The sequence below is a fragment of the Procambarus clarkii genome, chromosome 2 (genome assembly GCF_040958095.1).
Source record: "Procambarus clarkii isolate CNS0578487 chromosome 2, FALCON_Pclarkii_2.0, whole genome shotgun sequence".
NCBI lineage: Eukaryota > Metazoa > Arthropoda > Malacostraca > Decapoda > Cambaridae > Procambarus > Procambarus clarkii.
The window spans coordinates 50,068,180-50,095,923 of NC_091151.1; the positions used below are offsets into that span (position 1 = coordinate 50,068,180).

The window sequence follows — 27,744 nt, forward strand, 5'->3', positions numbered from 1 at the left end:
TTCAGTAGATTGATAAAGATTAAGCCACCCAAGAGGTGGCATGGGCTCGAATAGCCTGTAAACTTATCAGTAGTGCTAGAGCCAGACTGAGGCAAAATAGGCAAGGTCTGTTTTGGCTAATAACCAGAACATTTTGTTCAGGTTCTTATATCTCTACAGAAAAAATCAGATCTTAATGAAATGAACAAATCACTGAGAACAATAATTTATTAATAATACTGGTTTGGGATATTTCTGGAATAAGACGCATGTTAAGTAATTTTTGGTTCAAGTTGGAAACAAAAAATTTGATGTAGGTTGCATTACAATGAAAATATCTTAACAGCCCACAACACGTTATTTTAGAAAAGTGTAAAATACAATACTCTATAGTATAAGGACATTCTTCTTGTTAAGCAACTCTGGCTATCATGTAGAATATATATATATATACTGTACTATATAATTACTGTACAGTGTAGTTTGCAAAATCCAAACTATAATTTCTGACCTGATTCAGATTTACACAAAATCTGGATTTTCAAATATTTTACTTCTTGGGGACTATTTACAACTGTTTACGAACCTTCTTAGAACAATTGATAGAAAATGAATTTGCACATTAACAAATGCTATAGAAGCTTATGACTTGTTATGCAATTTTACATTATGATAAATTTTGTACTTACCTTAATGAAGGCAACAATCCTGTGGCTTGAAAAATATATAGCACAGTGCTTGTAAACTGCTTGATCAAACCTATTAGTATTTGAGCCAAGAATTTGTATTTCAATCTTTTCAACACTTAGAACTGTTTTCCCTGACTTTTTTTAAATGTCAGATATGATCCACATGCAACACTAAAATGTATCTGCCAGCATCGTTACTGTATACAGATATAACTTTGTTTGTCCATGTTATGATACCTGGTCTAGCCATACAACTCTTGCTGGCAAACATCTTTTCTACTCACAAAATTAATTATTGAAAAAAAAAATGCACCACCACCACAACAGACGATAATTTGTTGTTGACAACGACCACCCACAAAACAAGTCACAAACTATTGGTAGCAGATGACCATCCACAGAAAGCAAGTCACAAACTATTGGTAGCAGATGACCATCCACAGAAAGTAAGTCACAAACTATTGGTAGCAGATGACCATCCACAGAAAATAAGTCACAAACTATTGGTAGCAGATGACCATCCACAGAAAATAAGTCACAAACTATTGGTAGCAGATGACCATCCACAGAAAATAAGTCACAAACTATTGGTAGCAGGTAACCACCCACAGAAAATAAGTCACCAATTAATTGTATTATACAGTACTATTTACACTGCTGTACTACATAAATTTGGTAAAACCACATACAAACTATATTTTGTTAATATCTGCTAATAGCACAAATATAAGAGGAATTAATCTGCTTAAAATTATTACAGTACAGTATACAATAATTCCAGTTTTACCACAAATGTTAACTTATTTGAACCCAAATCCAAATTTTGGATGGGTGACTGGACTAGAATATTGGTTTGTTTAGGTGAATGAATTGTTAAAATATCTGTACTGTATTTTGTCTAATACTGAATGTAAATGTATTATATAGAATATGCTTTTTTCCGTTACCTGTAAAATTATTTGAATTTCTGTCTATAAATGCTAAGTACACCTTTCTTTATATAAAGGTTTCAAGTGTTTACATCTTCACAATCCCAAAATACTTATTTTCATCTTCAGCTTGATTTATTTCAAAATACATTAAATGTACAGTAGTATTTGTAAATTACAGATCATTGCTGTTCAGTTGTACATGCAGATTTTATTTTGTACCAATGTGTCTACATTTTTGATTGAGGAAAGTACATTTGTTCATTCTCTTTAATCTTAATTTTTCTTCCCTTCTTAAAAGTATGGTTTCATTCCAAAACCTTGGTGGTCAGGTGACCTGTCTTTCCCTGTGGGCTGACTAAGATTTATCTGCCAAATCTTTCCTTCCCACTTTCAATTTTGCTTTCATGAAGGCGAATTGAGCTGAAAACGCGTTCAACATTCTCATTGGTGAAATTAAACTACAAGAATTTTTTTTATGAAAATGGACACTTTCTAATCAATCAAATATTTATTCCCATACATGTAATACAAACTATTATTACATAAAAAACAGCTACTATACATTGTTTTCAATTAAAAAAAAAAAATCAATGATTTATATGAATAATATTCTTGTTTATTTTAAATATAATAATCACATGTTTAAAGTGACATTTCCATAAGTATGAAATCCCTAAAAGGAACAAAAATGCAAACATAAAAGTTGACCTCAAGACATTCCAAAATGTTACGACTGTATTAACCCATTGTAGACATTTCTTACATGAATGCTGCACAAGAAAATGCACAGAGTACAGCATAATAGGTTGATACTGTAGCAATGAGGGTGTTTCTAGTCTCAACTAAAGTTGAACTGTATCTTGCCTAAAACATATTTACACGGTACAGTATATCAGTATTGTCGTGATATTTATATAAAAAACAAAAAACTTATACATCATCTGTCTACACAACAAAATAGTGAGGTATTACAAGTAAAACTTCCGTGCCAGAACACCACTGGGTTATTAATGTACGAGAATACCAAATTTTGCTTTATTTCTATAAGTTCAAAAAGTGTTTATACTGTACTATTCTTTGAATATCATTAATATTATAGGTACCTGTACTTATTTTAATATACCTTGAAATGCAACAAATGAATATGCTATCTATGCAGCACTCCTCTTCCTGCTGTCAAGTCATACTCGATAAATTTTTAAGCATGTAAATCAGAAAAAAAGCATTGTTTAGCACCGAGTGATCAGTCCTGGCCAGTGAAGGATCGGTAACAGATAGGCAAGGAGAGCTGTGCAAGCCAGTGATGATTTGTAACTTCAGTGACATTACTGCCAGTGATTTGGGCCAAGTTAAGGGAGTGTAGTGCAAGGAAGTGAAATTCCTGTTACTCCAGTGACATTGAGTGACGGCCTACGAGTAAGGCCACTGATTCTAGTGTGTAGAGAAGTTGCAGTGACAGCCCAACAACTACATTGTGTAATAATTTCCCTAGTGATCAGTAGTAAAAAAAAAGTGTCCTGCAGTCAACATTAAATTTGTGTGGTAGCCTTATGTCAAGGAGAACCACGACGTACCTGTAAGTGCCCTGCGAGACTTTCCGAGCGACGACAATGCACAAAGTAGGAGTGGCATGTTAGAGCAGCAAGGGAATGTAGGACAGTTGCCATGGCAACATCCATTTAAATGGTATCTAGACAACCCCTCCTTCCCCTCATTGAGTTAGTGAGGTTTACAGAAAAAGGCAAGGTTATCTACATTGTTTACTATTGTGTTTCTACTACTACTGTATATGCATAGTGATTTATGTGAATTTTTATTTATTTACAATGTACAAGTGAAAAATGAGGAAATTCAGTGATTTGGTGGCGATTAATCCATGAATATTTTAATCGAGATGCGTCATGTTTTGGCAATTATTTATGCGAATGGTCAAGTTTTCATGAAGTTTGTTCATAAGAGCAAGGGAATGCTCCTATAAACTGCTTTGTACAAGCATGCATGAATGCTTATACAAGCAGGGAGCTGCTTTGTACAAGTCATTTAATTTTCAGTCGAGGCTATGATTACATTGCTTGTGACATTCATTCATTAAATATCATGAAGCAAAGGATTTCTGTTGTCCTCTTTGTCTATATGAATGCTCGACTGCCACCGAGTTGAATTTATATTAAATACACACTTTTGGAGCATATTCTGGGAGGTTAGTGACTTGGAACATTTTTGAGTTATGTCTGCAGCAGTGGGGTCCATAATTTGAAGGAATGTGTTTCACCGGATGTTCTGCAGTGTTGCCAAGACCCACAGTGCCAGTGCTAATTCCAATTCCAGTGTAATTCCAATTAAAGTACTGTAATTGAGTTAACGAGTCACTTGGAGTGCCTAGCCCCATTGTTTCGGTGGCTGTTCAGTAAAGCCTCAACCGAGTGAAACTGAATTATAATGGTTGCTAGGTGGAGATTATACAGTACCCCATTTAGCACAAATTATTGGTGTTCGACTACAAAATTTGGCAGTATTTTGGACAAGAGGTCCACAAGAGGTGAGACAGCAAGCAGTCTGGTTGGAGGACATGACAGATTCTCCGAGTCAAGGTGCGGGCACCAGTGTGTCTCACAACATACCAAGTATGTGAACTTGAGCAGACTACTGGAAACCAAGGCCAGAATTATCATTCATTTAAATTGGGGGTGAAATAAGTAACCATCCATGATCAGCTTACGACAAAGGAAATCTAAACAGTTGCGACAGAAACAGGCAAACCATTACCCTTGTCCCCTGCAATCCCAAAGTTTTATTATTATTGGTCAGAGGAAATAGGTTGTAACACAGAGTAATGATAGTTAACTATGGGTTAACAACCATAGCAACAACCTTGCTGTATTTTTAATGTACAGGCAAAAACCTGCCCACCCACCTAATACTGATGAGCCTCCTAGAAAGCAATCAAATCCCACAGGAAAGAAATGGAGAACAGAGGCCTGGTGTGTTGCGAGCAGATCTGTGATACAAGCATCTAAACTCTAGGAAGTGACTGAGGGAGCAGCCACAGAAAATAAACATTCATCATAACAAAGTGAAAGGAGAGAAGCTAAAGGGGTTGTCAGCCAAATTATTTAAAAGTATACATCATTGTACTGTACAATGAAAAGTCTATATACATGTAGAATACTGTAGAGGGAAGCTCTTATTACAGAAATTTTAAATCTCATAGAAAACATTCTATGACAATAAAGATGCAAGTGACGGCAGGGAAGGAGGGAAAAAAAAAAATATAGTGCAATGTAGCAAAGCAAAGGGTAGTGTTCGAAGCTGAACATACAACCTATCTTACAAACATCGCATATCGATCATATGCGTTACAGAAGGGCAAAAATGATCATACTAGAAAATGGAAGAGGGTCGTGAAAGTGACGTACTGTGACATACTTGAAGGACACTTTAAACTAACCGTTTTCTTGACGTTGGGAAACGTCAGGAAGACGGGCTGGTACATGTGTGTACTACTCGACAAAGTAATTGACAAAATTACACATTGTATACAGTACTGTACATGAATATACTCATGGAGGTTATATAACCTTTATACTGTACATATTTAAATGAATTGGCAAGAATTATGAAAAAAAATTTAAAGGGAAAGAACTGATCATACAAAAATAATCAGAAATTCTATGCAATAGCTACCTAGCATAGTGGCAAAACACCATTACAAAATATGGATTTTGAGTACATTATTAGGTCAATGTAATGTTTTTGAATGTCATGCCCTGCATGACATTCGATATGTCATGCCATATCGCATGACATGGCAGAGATATGATTTATACAGTATTTATATATGTATGTATAACTAAACACGTACACAAATTTCAGCAACGCGTGAGATACTAAGTACAAGATACTGAACGTAATAGTAATACTCAAGTCAATATGAAAAGCTTTAAAGGTTTTAAGGCTGCAGGCACAATACACGCAATAAATTCACTCACAGTACTGAATCAACAACATATTACACAAAAGTAATTTAGCGTGATCCTTCTCTTGTAGCAATATAAAACATGACATGCCAAATTTTCATTACTGCTTTAAGTAAAACATTTCAATAGCATATTTTAACCTAAACTTGAATTTAACCAAACTTTCTCAGCAGGCCAGAAAATTGTAAATATTTATCCTCTGTGTACTAATTTTTTTTAGTTTAAAATAAAAAATGTAGAGACCCATTTAATTGAAATATTAAACAAAATTATTAATTTAAACACCTTCTTAGAATAACCTGACAAAATTGGTTGATTTATCTATAACCAACAATATTTCCCATATACAGTATATCCAATGATCGAGTATGACCAGGCAGTCTTACTTCATATATTTATATTTAGTCTTACAGGAAAGCCCTGTAATCACGGGGAATCAGAGATGTCCATATCAACTGTTTCTCCTTTATCCTTTGTGTCTTCCTCCTCCTTTTCCTTCTTCTTCCCCTTCTCATCCTCTCCATCACATCCTAACTGCTCCTCTTCATCATAATCCCGTGATACCTGTAAAAATAATCACAAGTAATCATGAAGGGTGCGCTAAGCCAATATGACTGCACAGCATTTCAATATGCAACTCAAAGTTGAACAATATTCAAGATGACAATCCGAGAACATAACACATGCTTAAAGAACTCACATTAACCTGATGTACCAGTGACAAAAATCAGCAGAAGCCATAAGGAGGATTCGAACCTGCACACTGAGCACTCCTATGCATATGCCACTTGGGCACGCCACGCTAAAAGTAATGCAACCTGGGATTCAGCTGAATCCTCTAGAGGTCCTTAGGCTTCCATTAAAGCCCAGTCAGTTACGCATTGCCTGCATGCACTCTGGCTGTGGTATAGGAGTTATACCCCTAACACTACTTCTTCAAGCTCCCAGTGCTGCTGATGTTTTTATTAAAATTTCTGTTCTCGTCTTCTCCAAGAAGACAAGAACAGGAATTTTCTCTTTGGTGAAATTGGCAGTACTCTTACTGACAGGCTTAAAGAATAATGCTTTCTTCTGCCATTTGCAACAGAGATTTTGCAAATTAGGTTGAAAGGCACCTTGACATTTATAGTAGACGCATAATTTCCAGCTCTGATATCTAACTTCAGATTGTTATCTAACCTACTACTTAAAGACTAAGATATTTGAGCCTGTAGTTTTCTAACTTAAAGCATTTCCAAGTCTCACACCACTGTCTGCTAGTCAACAATAAAACTTAAGATAACAATGTTTTAAGCTAGGTACTCTCAAAAATCTTGATCACTCTCAAAAATGAATTAATTTGTTGCACTTGTACTGCACAGTGAGTTATTACATTGCATAAGAACTCTTGATACTATATACAATTTTGCTGCCAGTAGGTAACATGGCTAAGGTTCCTAAACAATATGGTAGGGTTTAGTTAAAAATCAACGTTTATTATACTGCATTTTTAATATTATAATAACATAAATACTAGGTTTAAATATTATGTGTGATAATATATAAATATACACAAAGTATTTCAAAGTTTGAGCACTTGAAACTTTGTTAAGATCTGGAGTCGGTTTTTTTTTTTTTGAGGTACAATGATAATTATGGTTGGTGTGGTCAATTTTATTTTTTAAATTCTTATACTTGCAGCCCAACTTGTGACAGGGCTTCCATAGTGAGTGCCTAGTCAGTGAGGCTGTGTGTATTAGCAGCCCGCATTGATGAAAAGGTGATGGTATATACAGTTAAGTATTTCAGTGCACTTTTGATTTCACTAATTTGAAACTTGTATAAAATGGCTAGATATCCGGACAGATCTTCAAACTACTACATCTGATTGAATATCTGGAAAGGATCTGAAGAGCTATTGAATATGTGGCACATCCCTTCACTTAGCAAAGACAAATCACAGGCTATAATCTATAGTAATATATCAATGATTAATTCTTACCTTCAATTCTTTCTTTTTCTCCTCTTTTTCTTTCTTATCTTTCTTCTTATCCTTTTTGTCTTTTTCCTTATATCTGTCCTTATCTTTTTCTTTGTCTTTGTTATCTCGACTGCGGCTACGATCGCGCCGTGACTCCTTCCTGCGAGATGGTAAAAAATTAGATTTGTTGTGTTGCCTTATCTTTAATCAGGCCACTTCAATTAGCATTACATAAAATGTAGGCTTTGAGTGCATATGAAAAGCACCTTTTTGGGCAGAATCATTCAGTTACCCCCTAAGATAAAATTTGGTGTTCATCTTGAGGTTATCTTGAGATCATTTCGGGGCTTAGCGTCCCCGAAGCCCGGTCCTCGACCAGGCCTCCTTTTTTGTTACACATCCCCAGAAAGCAGCAAGTAGCAGCTGTCTAACTCCTAGGTACCTATTTACTGCTAGGTGAACAGGTGCATCAGAGTGATATAAACTCTGCCCATTTGTTTCTGCCTCCACCGGGGAGCAAATCCGGAACCTCAGGACTACGAATTCAGATCGCTGTCCATTCAGCTGTCAGGCTCCTCCCCACAATAACTATAGAAAATATATTGAACAGTCTGCCAGGATGATATTTAGTACAGAACTGTTTCCATGTGGAATTTTAAACAGCTCTGCAGGCACAATGAAATCACATGTTCAGGGTAATGTATCCAATGCCATAAGGGCTTCAGTATGTATTCACCTCCCCAGAAATTTATAAAGTGCTAAGTGGGGGGGGGGGGGGAGTAGTAGAGTAGAGTAGTCCAGTTCAGTGTAGAATGATAGACAGGTGTATCCATAAAATATTCAAATCTTTTACAAGCCTAAAAGTAAAATCTTTTACATGTGTTGCCATTATCCTGGCAACACATAAGCGACAGCTAATGGAAGACTATTTCTTAACTGTTCGTTTGCTTGCTCACAAAGAGTTCCCAACATACTTTAACAGAAAATAGGAGTGACCAGATAATTCAATTCAGAAAGATTTTACTAATTTGTACTGTTATTGTTCACATTGTGCCTAATTTCCGAGCTACCAGATTCAGTTGCCTCACAAGAATTAATCAACAGAAAGAAAATAAGCAGAAGGGTACAAATAAATACCAATGGAGAGAGACCAGAGAACACTGGCACAAAGAAAGACGTCCAAGTGAAGTAAAGGTAGGCAAAACCTTAAATCTCTCCGATATTAGGGCAAATGAAGTGAGAACCAGAAACGTAGAGACTAAAACCCAGCTTGAGTAAGATTGACCTTACAACCTTACATAACAGAACATGGGTATAAGTTCTTCTTTCCTGAAATAGCAAAGTGAATGAAAACATGAAATAGGTGCAATGAGGAAATAGATCTGGTAAACATGAGGAAATACAGAAGAGTGCCAATGGACCTCGCACTCGCACCAATAAGAGTCATCATGGGCTTTAAATAAAACTGCAGCGTTCTGGGTTGAAAAAGGAGGGAAGGAGGGAAGAGGACTACTAAAAAAAAACTCCCATACATAGTGATCCTAACTGCAAATTGCCAAAACAGCAAATAAACAAGTCCCCGAATAACAAATCTGTGACTAGCATAGATACATATGCTTTATCTGTTTTATTAATATAAAAGACACTAAATGCAAGACATAAACCCCCAATCATACTCAAATAACTCTTTTAATCATAACACTAAAGATACTAACATAAAATAAATGGATAATTCAATTTTAAATAATACTTAAATTTATGAGTTTAATGTAAAAACATGACATTGAAAGAAAACATTTTGAGTATCATTTATGTTGTGATAAAACTTCATCTATGTTACTGAATAATTAGTCAAAGTCTGGAAAATGATGCATAATAAGATATTCTGTACAAGCAGGCTAGAACATGTGAATTTATTATAATAGTTGTTGAAACCAAGTAATGTAAAATATACTTATACAAAAATTTGTTAGTCAGTAATATTAAGTTTTTCCCATTACGTTAAATTTATTTGACAATCCTTAAACAATGAGGAATAGTTTTAAGAAAGCACATGGAATACAGGGCCCGTAATACAAGTACTATGTACTCTAATTAACAATACTCAAATTTTCTTCAGTATAAATATAATGTATAACTTGTAACGACAAAAAATAAAAAATGAATATTATAAACTTTGTCAGCAGGTGTTATTGTCATAAATAGCACTGTAATAATAAAATATAGCAATTTCTAATAACAGGGAATCTATTTGATTGACAGTAATGCCTGTGTAATAATGAGTGTAAATAGTGTCACAACTCATATACAAACGCACTTTTTGATGAATGGGGGCAGCGGCGGCAAAATCGGCTTCTGAGCACGACTTTGTGAACGCGCCACACCAACACTATGGCAAGGAGAATTTTGTTTACAATTTTTCTCTCTCATTATATAACATACTATCACTTGTAAAGAAAAATATATTAATATTGAATGGTTTCTGCACACTTGGAAGGTGTTGCATTTAATTACTGTACAGCTGTCAGTGATGGTTAACAAGCAATAAACATACTAAGCAGTTAAGATCTTAAAACATTTCTCTATAATTACAGCAATATATTAAGAAATTTATTTCCAACAGAGAATAGACCTTAATTTGCTATTATAAAAATTAGTTTAACTTACTTTTTGCTAGATTCCTTGTCTTTGGATTTTCCCGTCCTGGTGGGGAAAGAGAAAATTCCCTTAGATGCAAATTGTCTTAATTTTATTACACACCAAATAAATGCAATAAAATATTTGCACTGTATGCCAATTGATTAAAGGAAAATTTTTCACAACAGGAAACTCAAAATACATGTACTGTACTGAACTTTGACAGCAGGAAAGCATAGGCATAACAGTACCACACCATCAGAGATATATATAAGCAGGAAATTGGCAATGTCTTTCATTAAGACAGGTACTATTGTTGATTACCAACTGATGATTTCAATAGTTCTTCTACTCCACTGTTGATTACCAACTAATGATTTTTAATAGTTCTACTCCTGCAGCCTCCTTTGGTGATTGCCTAGTCTATGAAGCTGTTTGTCTTCAAAGGTAAAAGGAATAAGTAGCCATCACAGCTAGGTTGGTTTAGTAACTACAGTAGAAGCTTGTCCATATTTCTCTTATAAGCTTCCACTGTTGTTCCAGACATTTCTTATGTTTGTCAGCAGGAGAGTGAACAGTCATGGGCCACTGATGTTTATACAGTATTCTCTAATTGTGCTTATGGCACCCCCAGCTTTTGAATGTACAGTATTTATTTTGCACTTCCTCCTATATCTCTCACTGTAGGATATTGTAATTTCTAATTATACTGTACTAAAAGGTTTAAGTCACTCTTTCATATAGATTTATGTGAACAAAATACTTACTTTAATCTTGAAGACGATCTTGACCTTCGCCTTGATCGTTCATGCGAACGACCACGACGATCTCTGGAACGATCCCTGCGGGAGCGAGATTTACTGCGAGATCTGCGTCGTGAGCGTGACCTAAATAATGAAAATATTGTAGCAGTTTTATATTGAGCCACATTGCAATCTCTTACTCTTCAAGTTAGTTTAGTATGGCATCTTTTATGTCATTCTCATCAATATACCATGAATATACAAGCATAAATATAAAGCTTTTTGGTTTGGTTTAATATCTACAATCGGTTATTAATTCACTTTTCTTACATTTCAATGCATGATAGTGATGATAAAATAGGAATGAGTGAAAAAGAAGTGAATTGTATTTTTCAGTCTGCTGGAAGCAGAGAATATGGCTAAAAAATTGGATACTGAACCAGTTTTATGAAAATTAATTTGTATTAAGAAAATTTAAAATCAAAAGTCAGCTCACAAAAAAAAAAATCAAGAATATTTACCAAAATACACTCATTTAACACTGAGTAATATTTCTGCTGCTCATCAAGCAGCAAATAAAAATAACCAATGTGTAGTACACATTAAACTAATGATAAATATGGCATTAATAACAAATAGTGCAACAATTGCAGTCTCACCTAGATCTTGACCTATGTGACCTTTTTGGTTTGGTACGACTTCGTGACCGCGAGCGCGACCGTGAACCTCTCTTGCTGTGAGAGCGCGACCGCGTTCGCCGGCTCTTACGCTCACGAGATCGACTACGAGAACGTGTGCGACGGGATTTGCTAGTCTGAAATTATACCAAGAAACATACAAATTAATGTCAAAAACCCAAATTCCAAGAAGCCACATAAGCTTATAATAAATTATAACAAAATATAATTTCTTGAAGCCTTGCACCAAGACAGAAATATAGATTTTATTAGAGTTCTAATTAGAAAAATTTGAATTAGAAAATAATTCTAATTTTAATATCGGTTCTCTTTTTCCCACAAGTCACTTCTCACCTCATTCTTTACAAGTTATGCTCCCTAACTCAAAATTCCAGCAGTACAGTACAGAATTGAATGACTTATTTAAACTCCCAATAACTGACCTCCTTTTTCTTCTCCGGCTCCTTTTCTTTCTCCTTCTCCTTTTCCTTTGGTTCCTCAGGTTTAGCATCCTCCTTCTTGACTTCCTCCACCTTGCTAGACTCTGGTTCTTCTTCCTTGATGACTTCTAATTTTCTCTCTTCTTTTTTATCCTTTTCCTTATCTTTATCCCTTTCCTTATCCTTATCTATATCTTTGTCTTTATCTTTGTCCTTGTCTTTATCCTTGTCTTTATCCTTGTCCTTATCTTTGTCCTTATCTTTATCTTTGTCTTTGTCCTTGTCCTTATCTTTATCCTTAGCTCTGTCCTTGTCTTTATCCTTATCTCTATCCTTATCCTTGCTTTTGTCTTTATCTTTTTCTTTACTCTTGCTACTACTACTGCTGCTGCTCTTCTCTTTTCGTGAGGAGCTGGACTTGGCCTTGGACTTGGATCGAGATCGCTTGGAGCGAGACTTTGAACGCGACTTCCTTCGAGAGTGAGATCTGGGGAAGAATCCATTATGAAAAATCAGTGCAAACAAAGAGTTTGAAAATTATAACAATACTTAATAATAATAATAATAATAATTAAAAGATACATAAGGTAAAACTCTACTGTACAAAAATATTAATAATTTATTCTTTCAGTAATGTACTACAGCCCCCACCACACAATTTTTCCCAATGACCCTCTTAAATTTTTTTTTAGTATAGTTGCATGGTTGCAAGTACAAAGCTTGCAACCATGCAACTAACCATTTACACAAGCGGTTACTTGCATTTTACCCTCCTGTCTCGGCAAGTAATTATCAAAAGAAGGCACAAAGCCTATTAGTGGTACGCAATAGCTCAAAGTACTGTATATATGTATATATCTCAGGCAAACACCTCCCTGCCTGATGGGGTTCTTGATTCCTGCTTGATGATGTATCTACAGTACATGAATTAGAATTGTTAGATGTCTTAACTATAATAATAAAGTATTGATCTAGCCAAATAATACTAACTACAGTACAGTACAGCATATACAAAATTGCAAATATTCTCACCTTGTCCTAGACCTCTTTCGGGTCTTTGAGGATGATCTCTTCCTGCGTGAGCGACTGCGTGAACGTCTGTGTCGGTCTCTATAATAAATGGGAACATATATTTACTTTATTCTACTGTCTCTTCACCAGTTTACTTTCAAAGCCTTCCTTCTAATACCTTTTATTTCTCACCACTGCAAAAACATTAATGTGTTTTAAAAGTTCTATCTCAACACAGTACTGAATCTGACTTGTTCTGGTTCTTTTGGATCTATCCAATTAACTATAGAGGAAAGTTTTGTTTATCAATGATGATATAGATATGAAAGAAAAGAATCAGTTTAGCAACAAATGATATATGAAGTTAATCAAACCTGAATAAAGAGAAAACACACAGTTTATGGAAAAAATGGAGACCCGAGACAACTATGCTAACTAAGTGAGAAGATATTCAAACCAACAAAACCAGCTAGCCTATTGCAAAAGAAATTTAGAAGAAAATATATTAAAATTAGAGTTTTTTTAATTTTTCCCAATGAAAGAAACTGGTAGAAAATGAGAACCCAAGGAAAATGATCAACTCACGTTTAAATTCATGCATGCAACTGAAAGACCACATCCTCCACTAAGCAATGAAAGCACTACCATATAAGAAAGAAGAATCTCCTCACTCTCCCCATCCGGGGGTCTTTTTAAACACTTTAATTTAAACACAATTCTTACAGTCAGTCAGTGCATGCAACTGGAAAATCCTTCAAGAGTGTCATAGATGACCCAACATGTTCAAACATTTCCAAGTTTTTTTTTTTTCAAGAGTTTAGGTGGTGTAAGAGGTATCCTACACAAGAGGGCCACATCCAAAAAGAGAGGCACGCTCCCAGATGGATCAAGGCATCAGAACGGCAGAAATACATAGATTCAAGAGGAATGCAGACTCTCTGTACAGTACTAGACACGTGAAAGAGTGGAGGAATAAAGGAAATAAATTAACTAACTGGATAGAATTAGTTACCCTTTGCATTAATAGAACTCGCTTAAAAAAAAAAGTTTTTTGTCTTGACTGACAACAGGATATATTCGTTGATCAGAGAAGAATACAGTACTTAATGAAGGGCCAATAAAAAAAATAATAGTACTTTTTCAATATCACCCCCTCCCCCTACCTAGACACTTCTATGTATATAGGAGTAGAGACAATTATACAGATCACTACAGAACAATCACCACAAATAGTACCACAAATAGTACCTGGACCGTGACCTTGATCGGGTTCTATGATGTGAGCGAGAACGGGTTCTCCTGTGAGACCTGGAGCGTCGAGATCGAGACCTAGTGCGGCGTCGTGATCGGGATCGGCTCCTATAAAAATCAAGATCAAACAAAGCTGATATTTAAATTTCAGTCTGAACCTACCTATTCATAAAACAATCTGAGTACAACTTTGATCCTATCCTCTACCACCACCCATCCTTTTGGTTACATTGTAGATCATGTAAGGATAAGGAAGCCTCCAGTCATGATTTATGGCCTGATGAACAGGGCAGATAATTTCCTGCAATGTAATCCTTTATACCAAGGCTTCATAAATTCTTTACATTACTTTTTTCAGTTATAGATGATGTACCTATGAGCAAACAATTCCAGTGACAAATGCCTGTAAGAGATCCTACATAAACAATTACATTGTCAAACTTGTCCAACCACCTAACCCTTTCCACATCCAGCGATACACACGTGCATTCACTCACCAGATGAAGGTACAGTACTTAAAAATACAAATGACATAACACTTACCGTGATCTAGACCTCGATCTTTTCTCCTTTGATGAATCAAGGAATGACATGACAGGATCAATAGCTGAAGCTATGAAGTTTTGTGCTTCTTTCACTCGTCGCATTGCTTCCTCTATCTCCCGTTGTGCAGCCTCATTACTCTTTGTTTGAGGCTTCATAATTGCTACATTGGAATGATTAACCCTACACAGGGAGAAATATTAATAAATAATTTTTAAAATATTATACTTATAAAACATATTTAAAACTAATTGTTAGTAACATTAAAGGATTAACAAAAACTTGTTTGACAAGTGAATATAAGTAATTGTAGCACTCCACCACATTACAATTTACACAGTCAAAATGACTGATGCCTTTGACCTCATATGGATGCAAATGGAATTATGTGTCTGATTATTGGCCAGTGTTTGTATCATTGGTCCTGACAATAATGCTTGGCAATATCAAGTGGCTGCTAGCCAGTCGAGATGCATAATACTGGTATCACTTCTAGGCAAAAGATCTCTCCTCTCCTCACCTTAGTAGTCCAATACACGACTACCCACAACAAGCCTCGAGATATTTCCAAGTATCCTGAGAAATACCTACCTGTCAGATTATTCTAAAAAGTTCATAAACTACCTAGGCTCTCCCTGGCCTCAGCATCTTGAAGAGGTTAAAACACCATTTAGTTTTTTAGACAAGCTATGTGACAAAACAAAGAACAGCATGGGGCTGAATTATTAACAAACTTAAAAACACGACTAGTTACTAACAAGAGAATCTTCCATCCTCAGAGCAGGTTTTTATTCACTTTTCAAGAAACTAGACCTAATAATAACACTTAATAGGCAATGTTAACAACAAGATTCTTAGCCATATCTACTGAAGAGGCACAAATGCTACACAGTGCCCTGCAACATGTTGGGTGGGTGACTGATATCTGAGCTGTGAAAGCAGCCTCAAGCATAAATGAAATTTTCAAGTACAACTTTTTTTTAACATTATGATAAAAGTGCAAAGGCATGCAACAAAATGGCTTCCATAAGTGAAAGATAAGAGCTATGAGGAAAGGTTACAGTATGGTTAAATATGCCAAAGCTGTAAGATAAAAGACAAGAGAGGGAATATGTTCTTTATGTACAAAATAATAATGAGAATCGACTTAATTGATAAACGAAGAAACATGGAACCTCAAGAAAAAGAGGTCATAGATTTAAGCTAACTAAACAAAGCTGCCAAAAGAACACAACAAAGTTCACTTTTGCAAACAGAGCGGCAAACAGCTGAAATAAGTGTGGCGGTGAAGATGTGGAGACCAAAACCGTCGGTAGTTTCTTCCAAGGCACACTACTGAAGTTTTACTATAACAGAAAATCTTATGGCCGTTCATGTGATTACTTACTTGATTAACCGACCCAAATGTTCTTGATGGTGCATCTTGAGAGCATTAATTATAGAAGGCTGCTCAGAATATTCCACAAGAGCATTTTTTGAGCAATCGTGCTCCATGCCTAATCGAAGATATCGAACTTCACCAGCCTTGGCTGCTATTTCCATTATTTGATCTGAAGTTATCTGAGAAATACAGAAATTCATTTTAGGTACGTAAATAATATGCAACAAATAATATATTAAAAATATTCAAAATCATAAATACAATATACAAATTTAGTGAATATCCCCTCGAATAGAGCTTTGTTCAACTTGAGCCCAGATGCAATCAAGGGTTATAAACTAGTTAAACAAGCTCATCTTTTGATTACTTATATCAGGAACAGCATTTACCACAGGAAATTTACCAAGAAATGGTGAGCACTATATGGAATCATTACATGTACAATATAATTAGTCCTATCTTAATTTCATTACCTACATCATATTATAGGTTCACTGGTGTTATGATCTCAGCCTACAGGAGAAACGAGTCTCCCTCCTTGAGAGTTATTCAGCAAGCCTGACCTAACTAGAAGGTCTAGCAAGTATTGAGGTGATAACGCATATGTAAAATAGTTGGTTGGATATGTGTAACAGTTTGAGATTATGGGCAATGCAGAAGAAAATAGATAAATGACTGGCTAGGAGATGTGGACATTTTGCTGGAGGCTTGAGGCTCGCTTCTGGAGGACCTTGACCTCACTTGAGTGCCAGACATCGCAGGGGGAAGCCGCGCTTCGTTGAGCTCCCGTCAGAAGGGAACCCCTAGTGATATATCTCTAAGAGAAGAGAAGTGTGCAGACGTGCCAGCTGTGGAATCGAGCTGGGGACGTGTGGTCTCAAGTCGTGGACGATAATTAGTGAATATTAAGCCGCCCGGAGGCATTATTGTGGGCTGTGTGGAGCGCCCTGACCAGGCGCCGTCAGAGGAAAAGCGCCCTCGACCAGTTAATCTGTGGTAAGCACGATATACGCCAGTTCATAGTGATTGCATTGTAGTTGGTCGTGTGCCCAGCGACAGTAGCGATGTTTATTTATAAGTTAGACATGTTTTAATAAGGCAGAAGGCCTGAAATAGGAGAGTGAAGAGGGAGGAACACGGAGCGACGTCCGTCCTCTCTGAGCGCTGGCGGACGACTGAGGGAGCCTGGCTCCGGATGGAGGAAGACCCTCCCAGCGAGTGAGGACCGCCACCAGGCGAGGTGGAGTATGGACCCGCCCAAAACGGGGGAGTCCACTCTCACTGTATGTAGAGAACAGATAGAGGTTTGAGGCAAACATATTGTGTGAATATTTTTTGTTTATGTGTTAAAGGGGAACATTTTATTGGAGTGTCGATGGGTTGCAGGTTTGTCTTTTGGGGAAGAAGTTGCTGAGAACTTCGAAGCCAGCAGATGAAGTAGCTGATGAGACTCCAAGGTAGTGGAGCAGAGGACCTCGAGCTGTGAGGAGAAGCAGCAGTGAAGAGGAGTGTCACGTGCTTCTGTAGAGGTGGTGAAGCACCATAGTTACTCGAGGAAACTTCATGGTGTAGCAGCCAAGAGAGCTGTGGAGGAGCCTAGCAGAAGGGTGAAGCACCGTAGTTGCTCAAGGAAACTTCATGATAGCAGCCTGGAGGAGCTGCAGAGGATCCTGGTAGTGAAGCCCGGAAGAACCTAAAGAAATAGGGTAGTGAACTTCCAGAGGTGGAAGGGGAAGTTCTGGTGGATTACTAGTAGGGAGTTGATAGTGTTTGGTTGTCATTAGCGTGCAAGACGCAGTGAGAGGTGAGTGACTGTTGGCATTCTTGCGTCAAGGAGTTTTTTTTATACTGAAGTATCAATGAACATTTATACTGGTATATGTTATTGCATTCAAATGCTGGTTTTCTATATATATATGTTATCTTGCTGATGGTGCAACAGTGTGTAGGTTTGACCAACTTGAGGAAGTCAATAGTATCAGGTGGTGAACCAGGAGGTAGGATACCACTTGATAAGCTGATAATAGAGTTCTGATGGTATTGGAGTGCAACCTGATTGTGATATTATAGAGTATAGGATTCATTATTATTATATGTGTGTATGTATCGTGTATGTGCTTTGTTCAGTAAATGTGTCACAATTTGCTGGTGTTTGCCCTTGTCCTAGTGAGGCTTCCCAGGAGGTAGTAAAGAAGGAGAGAGAGAGAGAGAAAGAACCATGAACCACTGCTGTGGACAGGGTAGGAGGTAATACTAGTAAGTCATAGGGGGATTGAGGAGATCATATCTCATAAGGAGAGAGTGGGGAGTCACAGCGGCTCGAGTGGGTGTGTGCACGTGACGACGAGGCTAAGTGTTGGAGCCGCATCCCCTGAACGTGTGACGTTGAGCCCCTCTCCAAGAGCCAGAAGCGCCAAGGGTGATCTCCTAGTATAAGCACTCTACCGAGTTGTGGGTTGGGTTGTCCATAGAGGAGGATCAACGACGACTACACCAACCAACCCACAGTATATAATAAATTGGGGGCCTGTCCGGGAGAGTGAACTGACACACCCACACCCTGTCCAAGAGTGGATTTGTACACCCTTGCTGAAATAAACTGTGTGACCGCAGGTGTATATTCTCTCTCTTGGGAAGACTCACAGGACAAAGATGGATAAGGTGCAAACGTTTGTGGAGTCAGGCAAGCCCGAGGACTTGGAAGGTTGCACGAGGGATCAATTGAAACAAATAGCAGAAAAATGTGGCATCAGGTTGAAAGCATCTAAAGTAGCTGGGATGAAGGATGAGATCCTGAGGCAGTTAAGAGCCAAAAGTGAAGCGGCAGAGCAAGGAGCCCAAAAAGGAGCTGAAAGTAGAAAGGAGGATGATGGGCAGGATGAAGTGAGATCCCAGGGATCGAGTAGGAGCAGCAAGAGTAGCCGCAGTAGTAGGAGTAGCCGGAATAGGAGCTTGGAGAGATTCCAGTTAGAGCTCCAGATGCAGCGTGAGGACAAGGAGAGACAGTTCCAGCTGGAAAAGATGAAATTAGAACTGCAGATGAAAAATGAAGCCGAGAAGGAAAAAGAGAAAACCAGACTGGAAGTAGAAAAAGAGAAAACCAAACTGGAAGTAGAAAAAGAGAAAACCAGAGTAAGGGAACTGGAGTTGGAACAAGAGAAAGAAAAAGAGAAAGCAAGACTAGAGGTCGAAAAAGAAAAAGAGAGAACAAGACAAATGCAGATAGAAGCGAACAGAACCTTGGCTGAGCAAAGGATTGAACATGGGTTGCCAGAGAGCACCACCCAGGTATCACACCCACCAGATGTTAGGGTTAGGGAGAAGGACATTCCCTTGTTTGTTCCCGAAGAGGCAGAGAGCTTTTTCGAGCACTTTGAAAAAGTAGCCAGCATCAAGGAGTGGCCACAGGAGGAATGGGCCCAGCTGGTCCAGTTAAGATTGACCGGTGCAGCCAGGGAGGCATACACCCAATTGTCACTGGAAGAGTGCCAGGATTACGCCACAGTAAAGAGCAGCATATTGCGCTCGTTTCAGTTAACCCCAGAAGCTTATAGGAAGCGCTTCAGAGAGATGGTGAAAGTTGGAGCATGTACGTTTGCTGAGACAGCAAGAGATCTGGAAAGACGATTCCAGAAGTGGATTGAGGCTGCTGGAGTTGGATCTTACGCTGACCTGAAGCAACTGATGGTCATGGAGAAGTTCTTGGAGATGATGCATCCCGAAACAAAGTTCAAGATCCAAGAAGCAGGGATAATGGAGGTGAAAGATGCCGCAGATAGGGCGGATATGATTACTGAAGCATACAAGAGCTTGAGGGAGAACAGAGTGAGAAGTGAGGCGAGATGCAGCAATGGCAGATCCAATGGAGTCTGGGGAGGAAGAAATTATGAGAAACCCAGAAGAGTCTGGGGTGAGAAAAATTTTGATAAATGGGCAGATAAAAGTAAGTACCCTAAAGCTCAGAAGAGTAGGTCGCGCACTTCATCTGAAAGTGAAGATGGAGGAGCTAAACGAGAAACTGATCGGTATCCGGGAAATCAAGAGTCCAGTAAAGCTCCACAGAGTACGAGTAGTACGTCTGGCCCGAGGAACTCCAATACGAGTGGGCAGAGTCAGAGCCGCTTTGGTACATATAGAAGAGATTTTTCCCAGATGAGATGTTACAATTGTAACGGATTGGGTCACGTGATGCGAGATTGTCGGCAGGGCAAGAGAGTTGTGACCCTGGCCATGTGTGACCCCCGAGGTAAATATACTAATGTGTTCCGAGACAAACCACAGAGAGCGAACTTAGTGAACGAGAGGTATAGGCCGTTCATGAGCAAAGGTTGGATCAGAATAGGAGGCCAACCTGAGGTAGAAGTTGGTATCTTAAGAGATACCGGAGCTAATCAGAGCTTGATTACGAGAAGCCTGATTGGGAATGATCGACGGTTAGCTGGCAGGAGTAAGATGAGAGTATATGGGTTATTGTCTGAGAGTGACATGCCCGTATGTACTGTCCAGCTAAGGTCGGAATATGTGTCGGCGGAGGTGATGTTGGGAGTATGCCCCGACATACCTGTTCCAGGAGTCCAAGTGATCCTGGGGAATGACTTGTGCGGGACAAAGGTGTTGACAAGAGTCATAGCGGAGACTGTGCCAGAGGAGAGCCCAGAAGGCTACGGCACGGGTGGGACACCTGAGAGTGTGAACCTGACTGACATCCGAGGGGATGAGTCAGGAGACCGCCAAGCCATTGAGTACCCTGTCTCGGTAGTGACGAAGGCAGAGGTGGCCGACGAGGAAGACACTGGAGAAGGTGAGACAGTGTCGATTCAGCCAGTGGAAGAGATCGATGTAGATATAGCACGGCTGTTTGATGAAGGTCCAGCCCAGAAAAATGAAGTCTCGGTGAGGTCAAAAGTGAAGATGGCCCAGCCGAAGAAGAATACTGTGAAGAGAGTTGACCTGAGTAGAGCCCAGACTGCTGAAATTAAGAGTCGGAAGGCGAATGCAACTGTGCTGAGTAGGAATGAGGAAGGATGTGGACATACTGAGGACGGGAGTAGATCGTCAAGTGGTCCACGAGCACAGAGGTATATGGATAGTGGAGTTAAGTTGTTTGAGATGTCAGGAGTTGACATGTTTCACAGAAAACGTGGAGAAGAGATAGTGAAGAAGAGTAATAGCCGGGAAAATGAAAGGAGAAGAGACAGTATGTGTGGAGAGATGCTTACGAGCACTTTGGGAGAGGCAAAGCGACATGTATGGTCGAGTGCTGTTGGATGTAGTGCAGTGCTCGAAGAAACTTTTAGGGAACGAAGAAGAGTCGAAGGAGAAGAAATGGAGTGGTATAGAAGTGAAAAATGTGAAAAGAGGATGATGATACAAGCATGGAGGAATAGGGGAAAGCCGAGGACTCGATGGAAGTCAAACAGGATGAGGTCTCGGATAAACGAGGAGACGAAAGGGAGGATCGTCGGTGAAGACGAGGAAGTGAAGTATGATGACAGGAGGCGGAAGTATAACGGCAGTAGATGGAAGTGTGAAGACGACAGAGGAGGTACAGACAGTAGATGTCTGACTCTGGACGGGAAGAGAAGAAGACGAGGAAACGGAGGGTGGAGACAGTAAGTAGAGTGGACCAATGGATTGCAGGCGTCCAAGGAGGACAGCCTAGCCAAGAGGTGCCAGAGAGGTCAAATCGTTTGTGAGAAGACCATGTTTCTGGAGAGTTGTGAGCCAGATGTTGCAAGGTGCAACGAATTATTTGTAGACTCCTAAGAGAGTATATGGGGTGAAGAACGAGACAGCGTGGTGGCGGATGTATTATCCCGAGCTTTGCCACTGGAATAACTCTCAAAAATAAGGGGAGGGGAGTGTTATGATCTCAGCCTACAGGAGAAACGAGTCTCCCTCCTTGAGAGTTATTCAGCAAGCCTGACCTAACTAGAAGGTCTAGCAAGTATTGAGGTGATAACGCATATGTAAAATAGTTGGTTGGATATGTGTAACAGTTTGAGATTATGGGCAATGCAGAAGAAAATAGATAAATGACTGGCTAGGAGATGTGGACATTTTGCTGGAGGCTTGAGGCTCGCTTCTGGAGGACCTTGACCTCACTTGAGTGCCAGACATCGCAGGGGGAAGCCGCGCTTCGTTGAGCTCCCGTCAGAAGGGAACCCCTAGTGATATATCTCTAAGAGAAGAGAAGTGTGCAGACGTGCCAGCTGTGGAATCGAGCTGGGGACGTGTGGTCTCAAGTCGTGGACGATAATTAGTGAATATTAAGCCGCCCGGAGGCATTATTGTGGGCTGTGTGGAGCGCCCTGACCAGGCGCCGTCAGAGGAAAAGCGCCCTCGACCAGTTAATCTGTGGTAAGCACGATATACGCCAGTTCATAGTGATTGCATTGTAGTTGGTCGTGTGCCCAGCGACAGTAGCGATGTTTATTTATAAGTTAGACATGTTTTAATAAGGCAGAAGGCCTGAAATAGGAGAGTGAAGAGGGAGGAACACGGAGCGACGTCCGTCCTCTCTGAGCGCTGGCGGACGACTGAGGGAGCCTGGCTCCGGATGGAGGAAGACCCTCCCAGCGAGTGAGGACCGCCACCAGGCGAGGTGGAGTATGGACCCGCCCAAAACGGGGGAGTCCACTCTCACTGTATGTAGAGAACAGATAGAGGTTTGAGGCAAACATATTGTGTGAATATTTTTTGTTTATGTGTTAAAGGGGAACATTTTATTGGAGTGTCGATGGGTTGCAGGTTTGTCTTTTGGGGAAGAAGTTGCTGAGAACTTCGAAGCCAGCAGATGAAGTAGCTGATGAGACTCCAAGGTAGTGGAGCAGAGGACCTCGAGCTGTGAGGAGAAGCAGCAGTGAAGAGGAGTGTCACGTGCTTCTGTAGAGGTGGTGAAGCACCATAGTTACTCGAGGAAACTTCATGGTGTAGCAGCCAAGAGAGCTGTGGAGGAGCCTAGCAGAAGGGTGAAGCACCGTAGTTGCTCAAGGAAACTTCATGATAGCAGCCTGGAGGAGCTGCAGAGGATCCTGGTAGTGAAGCCCGGAAGAACCTAAAGAAATAGGGTAGTGAACTTCCAGAGGTGGAAGGGGAAGTTCTGGTGGATTACTAGTAGGGAGTTGATAGTGTTTGGTTGTCATTAGCGTGCAAGACGCAGTGAGAGGTGAGTGACTGTTGGCATTCTTGCGTCAAGGAGTTTTTTTTATACTGAAGTATCAATGAACATTTATACTGGTATATGTTATTGCATTCAAATGCTGGTTTTCTATATATATATGTTATCTTGCTGATGGTGCAACAGTGTGTAGGTTTGACCAACTTGAGGAAGTCAATAGTATCAGGTGGTGAACCAGGAGGTAGGATACCACTTGATAAGCTGATAATAGAGTTCTGATGGTATTGGAGTGCAACCTGATTGTGATATTATAGAGTATAGGATTCATTATTATTATATGTGTGTATGTATCGTGTATGTGCTTTGTTCAGTAAATGTGTCACAATTTGCTGGTGTTTGCCCTTGTCCTAGTGAGGCTTCCCAGGAGGTAGTAAAGAAGGAGAGAGAGAGAGAGAAAGAACCATGAACCACTGCTGTGGACAGGGTAGGAGGTAATACTAGTAAGTCATAGGGGGATTGAGGAGATCATATCTCATAAGGAGAGAGTGGGGAGTCACAGCGGCTCGAGTGGGTGTGTGCACGTGACGACGAGGCTAAGTGTTGGAGCCGCATCCCCTGAACGTGTGACGTTGAGCCCCTCTCCAAGAGCCAGAAGCGCCAAGGGTGATCTCCTAGTATAAGCACTCTACCGAGTTGTGGGTTGGGTTGTCCATAGAGGAGGATCAACGACGACTACACCAACCAACCCACAGTATATAATACTGGGTAACGGGAACAAAAAATATTGATAAATACAAGCCGTGGAATGAGTAAAAGAAGGGAGGGAATGCAATGTGGACAAGTTGAGCAGGTGAGTGCAATATGGAGAGGTGGTATAGACATATTAGAAGACTCCCAAAAATTGTTTATTAGGAAGAGTTACCATCCATATTTGGTGGTGGATAGGATGTAAGCGTTTTGTCCACCCCAAACCGAATATACAAAATCATGTTTCATTACAAAACCATTTGAGAATCACTTTCAACATATGTATGATGAAATATACTAAAACTTTTTTTCCACAAAACATCCCTATAAATTCGGTACATCTTATACATCAGAAATACAGCACAATTCTTCATTAATACCTATTTACTGCTAGGTGGACAGAGGCATCAGGCAAAAGGAAACTGCCCAAATGTCTCCATCCAGTCTGGACTCTGAACTAGGGATATTTTGGTTGTGAACCATTTGTGAATAATATAATGAAGTTAAAAACATATAATAATAATAATACAAACTCCTTACATTTGGCTCAAGATTGTCAAATATAACAGTACGTCGAATTTCATTTATTTTATGGGACTCGGTTGTTGCTGGTAGTGGTGGGTAATCTGGAAGATCATTCTCTGAAAGATGTGGATCAATGGTCTGCAGAACAATTCCATCAATCTGTAAATAAAATTTAATAAATTATAAAAAATCAATAAGTATGTAGTTCAAAAGCTCAGAAACTGGAATAATTAGTGAGAAAATCAGTAGGAGCCATAAGGAGGATAGGAGTGCCCAGAATGCTCTAGGCACTCCCAAACACAAGCCTTAGACACCCCACAAAAGAAGTGTATGGAGTGCCACTAAGCAAATGGAATTTAATATGAGTAAATGCAATGTTATGGAATGTGGAATAGGAGAAACAGACCACACACAATCTACAAATTATAAAAGGCTTCAACAAATTATGATAAAGATATCTTCTAGGTGGTGGTTCTAGATAGAAAACAGTGACCTGAAGGGTTAAATTCCATGTCCCAGAAACCAACACCAGCAGCAAGTGGCCATATTGCACAGACGAGGCAGAACATGCCTGGACGCCAATTACTCTGCCAGCCGAGACCTAAATGTCTTATACTAATCAATTTAATTTTATTATTTAACTATTATAGATAAATCAAATAATAATTTATCTTACATAAATTGATTTATAAAATCAAAATCAAGTCTAATTCAAAATCTGATATAATACATACTTTAAATAATTAAACCCCAAGGTTTTCATATGGAACTTAACATAGCCGGAGAAAGTTCTAGGAGTTGTTCTACCTATGCTTGAAGAACCTCTATCATAGACTTGTGATATAAAATGTTTTATACAGTCCACTGAAGGTAAGATTCATTACTAATAATAATTTCCCACACCATCTATACAAACATGACAACGGATAAAGGAACAGAAAATTACTTCAAAAAGTACATGCTAGTACAGTATTTGAGATAGTAAAAGGGAGCATGTTCATTGAATAAATCAACACAATGCATATCACACTATAATCACTACAATTATTCACATTTTTTTTGGACAATTTGCATTTGCTAAGAAATATGGTTTTGCACAAAATTCACCTAGTTTTTCACTATTGTTCACCAAGATGTAAGAGTATGTTGCCAGACATCAAATCTTTCAGTATAAAATAAAGAACAATAATCTCACACAAACCTGATTAGTAACATGTGCAGGCCATTTGGCTTCTTGTCCTATTCCAGGAATTGTTCCACCAGTCCCAAGAATTTCCATGGCTCGCTGCTCATCGGGCATATCTCCCGTAGTGAACGGTATGATAATGAGGGCCCGGTCAATAAAAACTGTGTTGGTGAGATGCTGAGCCACTGCAACACTCTCCCGGTCATGGAACTTAAGGAAGCATATGCGAGACTGGACTGGTATAGCAACATCACGACTGAAAAATAATAAAATATGGTATGACAAACAGTATAATATATACAGATTACATTTGTCTATTACACACAGAAATCACAATAGTGTGATGCATCAAATGAACAAATCCACAAGGGCTGTGAATTCGAATCCTCGTCACGGCCCTTGTCGATTTGTACATTTGTCTATATATGTTCAATGTCTAAAAAAGATCTCGCATTACTCTTATATATTCATTATGCATATTCATTTTTATTACAGCACAACAAACTTTGACTTCAAGGAAAAGAGGCAGTTATTCAACTGTACAAATCTCTGGTGTGCCCCTTACTTGGATTATTGTATCCAAGCATGGAATCTCATTTTCACAAAAAATATCTGCTTTGGAGAAAGTTAAATATCAGGCAACAAAAATCATTCCAGAACAAAGTCGACTATCATATCAAGAATAGATGAGGACCACAGGACTAACCATGCAAATCAGACATGAGAGGGCCGATCTCTTCGAAGCTTTTAAAATATTGAACGTGGAGGCAATCGATCAAGACCACTTCTTCAAAAGGTCAGATTTAACACCAACAAGGAGCAATGTATTCAAGCTCATCAAGCCACAACGTATGACAGAAAACAAGAGATGCGTTTTCATCCATATGGTTATAAACCCTTGGAATTACCTACCGATCAAAGATGAAAATAGCAAAACACTGCCAAATTTAGAAATCAAACTCGATAAAATCCTCAAGACAAATGAGGGGAACTTTGACAAGCTATCAGCTTCATGTCCTTGTTGAGGACACTAGAGATAGTGGCCCTCAGGTAAATTATATACTATACATGTCAATATATATTTTTCCATTGGCCTTATAACCATTTATTGTCATTAACCTTCCAGCAAATCATTTTATAAACATCCAGATTTTACATATTATATGCACAGTACTTTTTTGTTGTTGGGAACACTTGTTACTCAAGTCTTATCAAGGTCCTTCTAAGCCAACTACTGACCTTCCCCCAAGGAGACATTCCACAACAATTGTCTAATTCTTAGATACCTATTACTGTTAGGTGAATAGGGGCATCAGGTGAATGGCATTGAGACCACCCATCTCTGTCCTACTGCGGGAATTGAACCCGCACCCTCGGTTGAGAGCCGACCACGTAGACCACCGTTTTACAACCCAACAAAAATATTGTGGGGTTTCTTAAAAGATTCTTAAGATTCTTTTGAGGGGAGACAACAATAATAAACAAACAAGACTAATACATCAGCAAGGTTATGGGGACGAACAAATAAGTGTCAAGCTTCGCTCCTACCCTTGGGGCTCTTGAGAACTCACATTGTGGGGTACAGTCTGATGTCTTCTATCTTCCCTAGGAACCCAAACAGCGTCGACATCTGGTCCTTGGTAGCCTGAGGGGCTATATTCGAGATCTGGACGATCCTGGTCTTGGACTTCATGGTGAAATGTGTGGGTAACTACGCCTCGCGACGTGAGCGTGGCCGCCTCGGCGCAGCTTGTAAACACTCTCCTTCATATCCGCCACCCGGCACCGCCACCGGCCTTAAATACTATCCTCCAAACAGATAGGGTGAAGTGGGAACTGAAGCGAAGGGCGAAAATTTTTTTTATTTATGTATTTATTTATTTATATATATACAAGAAGCTACAATGGGTTTATGAGAGTACATAGTACTGATGTTTTTACATTCT

At 39.0% G+C, this 27,744-nt stretch overlaps 1 protein-coding gene across 5 annotated transcripts; it reads right to left on the reverse strand.

Moving 5' to 3' along the window:
* Positions 1-189: 189 nt before the first annotated feature.
* Positions 190-27,592, reverse strand: Srp54 (splicing regulatory protein 54). 5 transcript variants are annotated; one of them, XM_045748784.2, is made up of 14 exons: positions 27,370-27,592; positions 25,814-26,054; positions 24,628-24,771; positions 16,227-16,399; positions 14,840-15,022; positions 14,306-14,404; positions 13,067-13,144; positions 12,038-12,521; positions 11,577-11,731; positions 10,942-11,061; positions 10,205-10,240; positions 9,855-9,926; positions 7,559-7,697; positions 190-6,141 (listed from the first exon to the last, which is right to left on the reverse strand). In XM_045748784.2, exons 1-14 carry the CDS (start codon positions 27,489-27,491, stop codon positions 6,004-6,006), a joined length of 2,184 nt encoding a protein of 727 aa, XP_045604740.2. In that variant the 5' UTR covers positions 27,492-27,592; the 3' UTR covers positions 190-6,003. The 5 variants fall into 5 exon arrangements, with proteins under 5 accessions (XP_045604740.2, XP_045604739.2, XP_045604742.2 ...); XM_045748783.2 differs by having other exon boundaries at positions 14,294-14,404; positions 27,370-27,591; XM_045748786.2 differs by lacking the exon at positions 14,306-14,404 and having other exon boundaries at positions 27,370-27,591.
* Positions 27,593-27,744: the final 152 nt, after the last annotated feature.

Excerpts from the sequence above, each read along its gene's own strand:
- Srp54 (XM_045748783.2), bottom strand. The coding sequence starts at position 27,491 with ATGAAGTCCAAGACCAGGATCGTCCAGATCTCGAATATAGCCCCTCAG. Across the intron at positions 16,400-24,627 it reads TTGACAATCTTGAGCCAAAT|ATAACTTCAGATCAAATAAT; the intron begins GTAAGGAGTTTG and ends TGTATTTCTCAG. Across the intron at positions 15,023-16,226 it reads CATTTGGGTCGGTTAATCAA|GGTTAATCATTCCAATGTAG; the intron begins GTAAGTAATCAC and ends CTCCCTGTGTAG.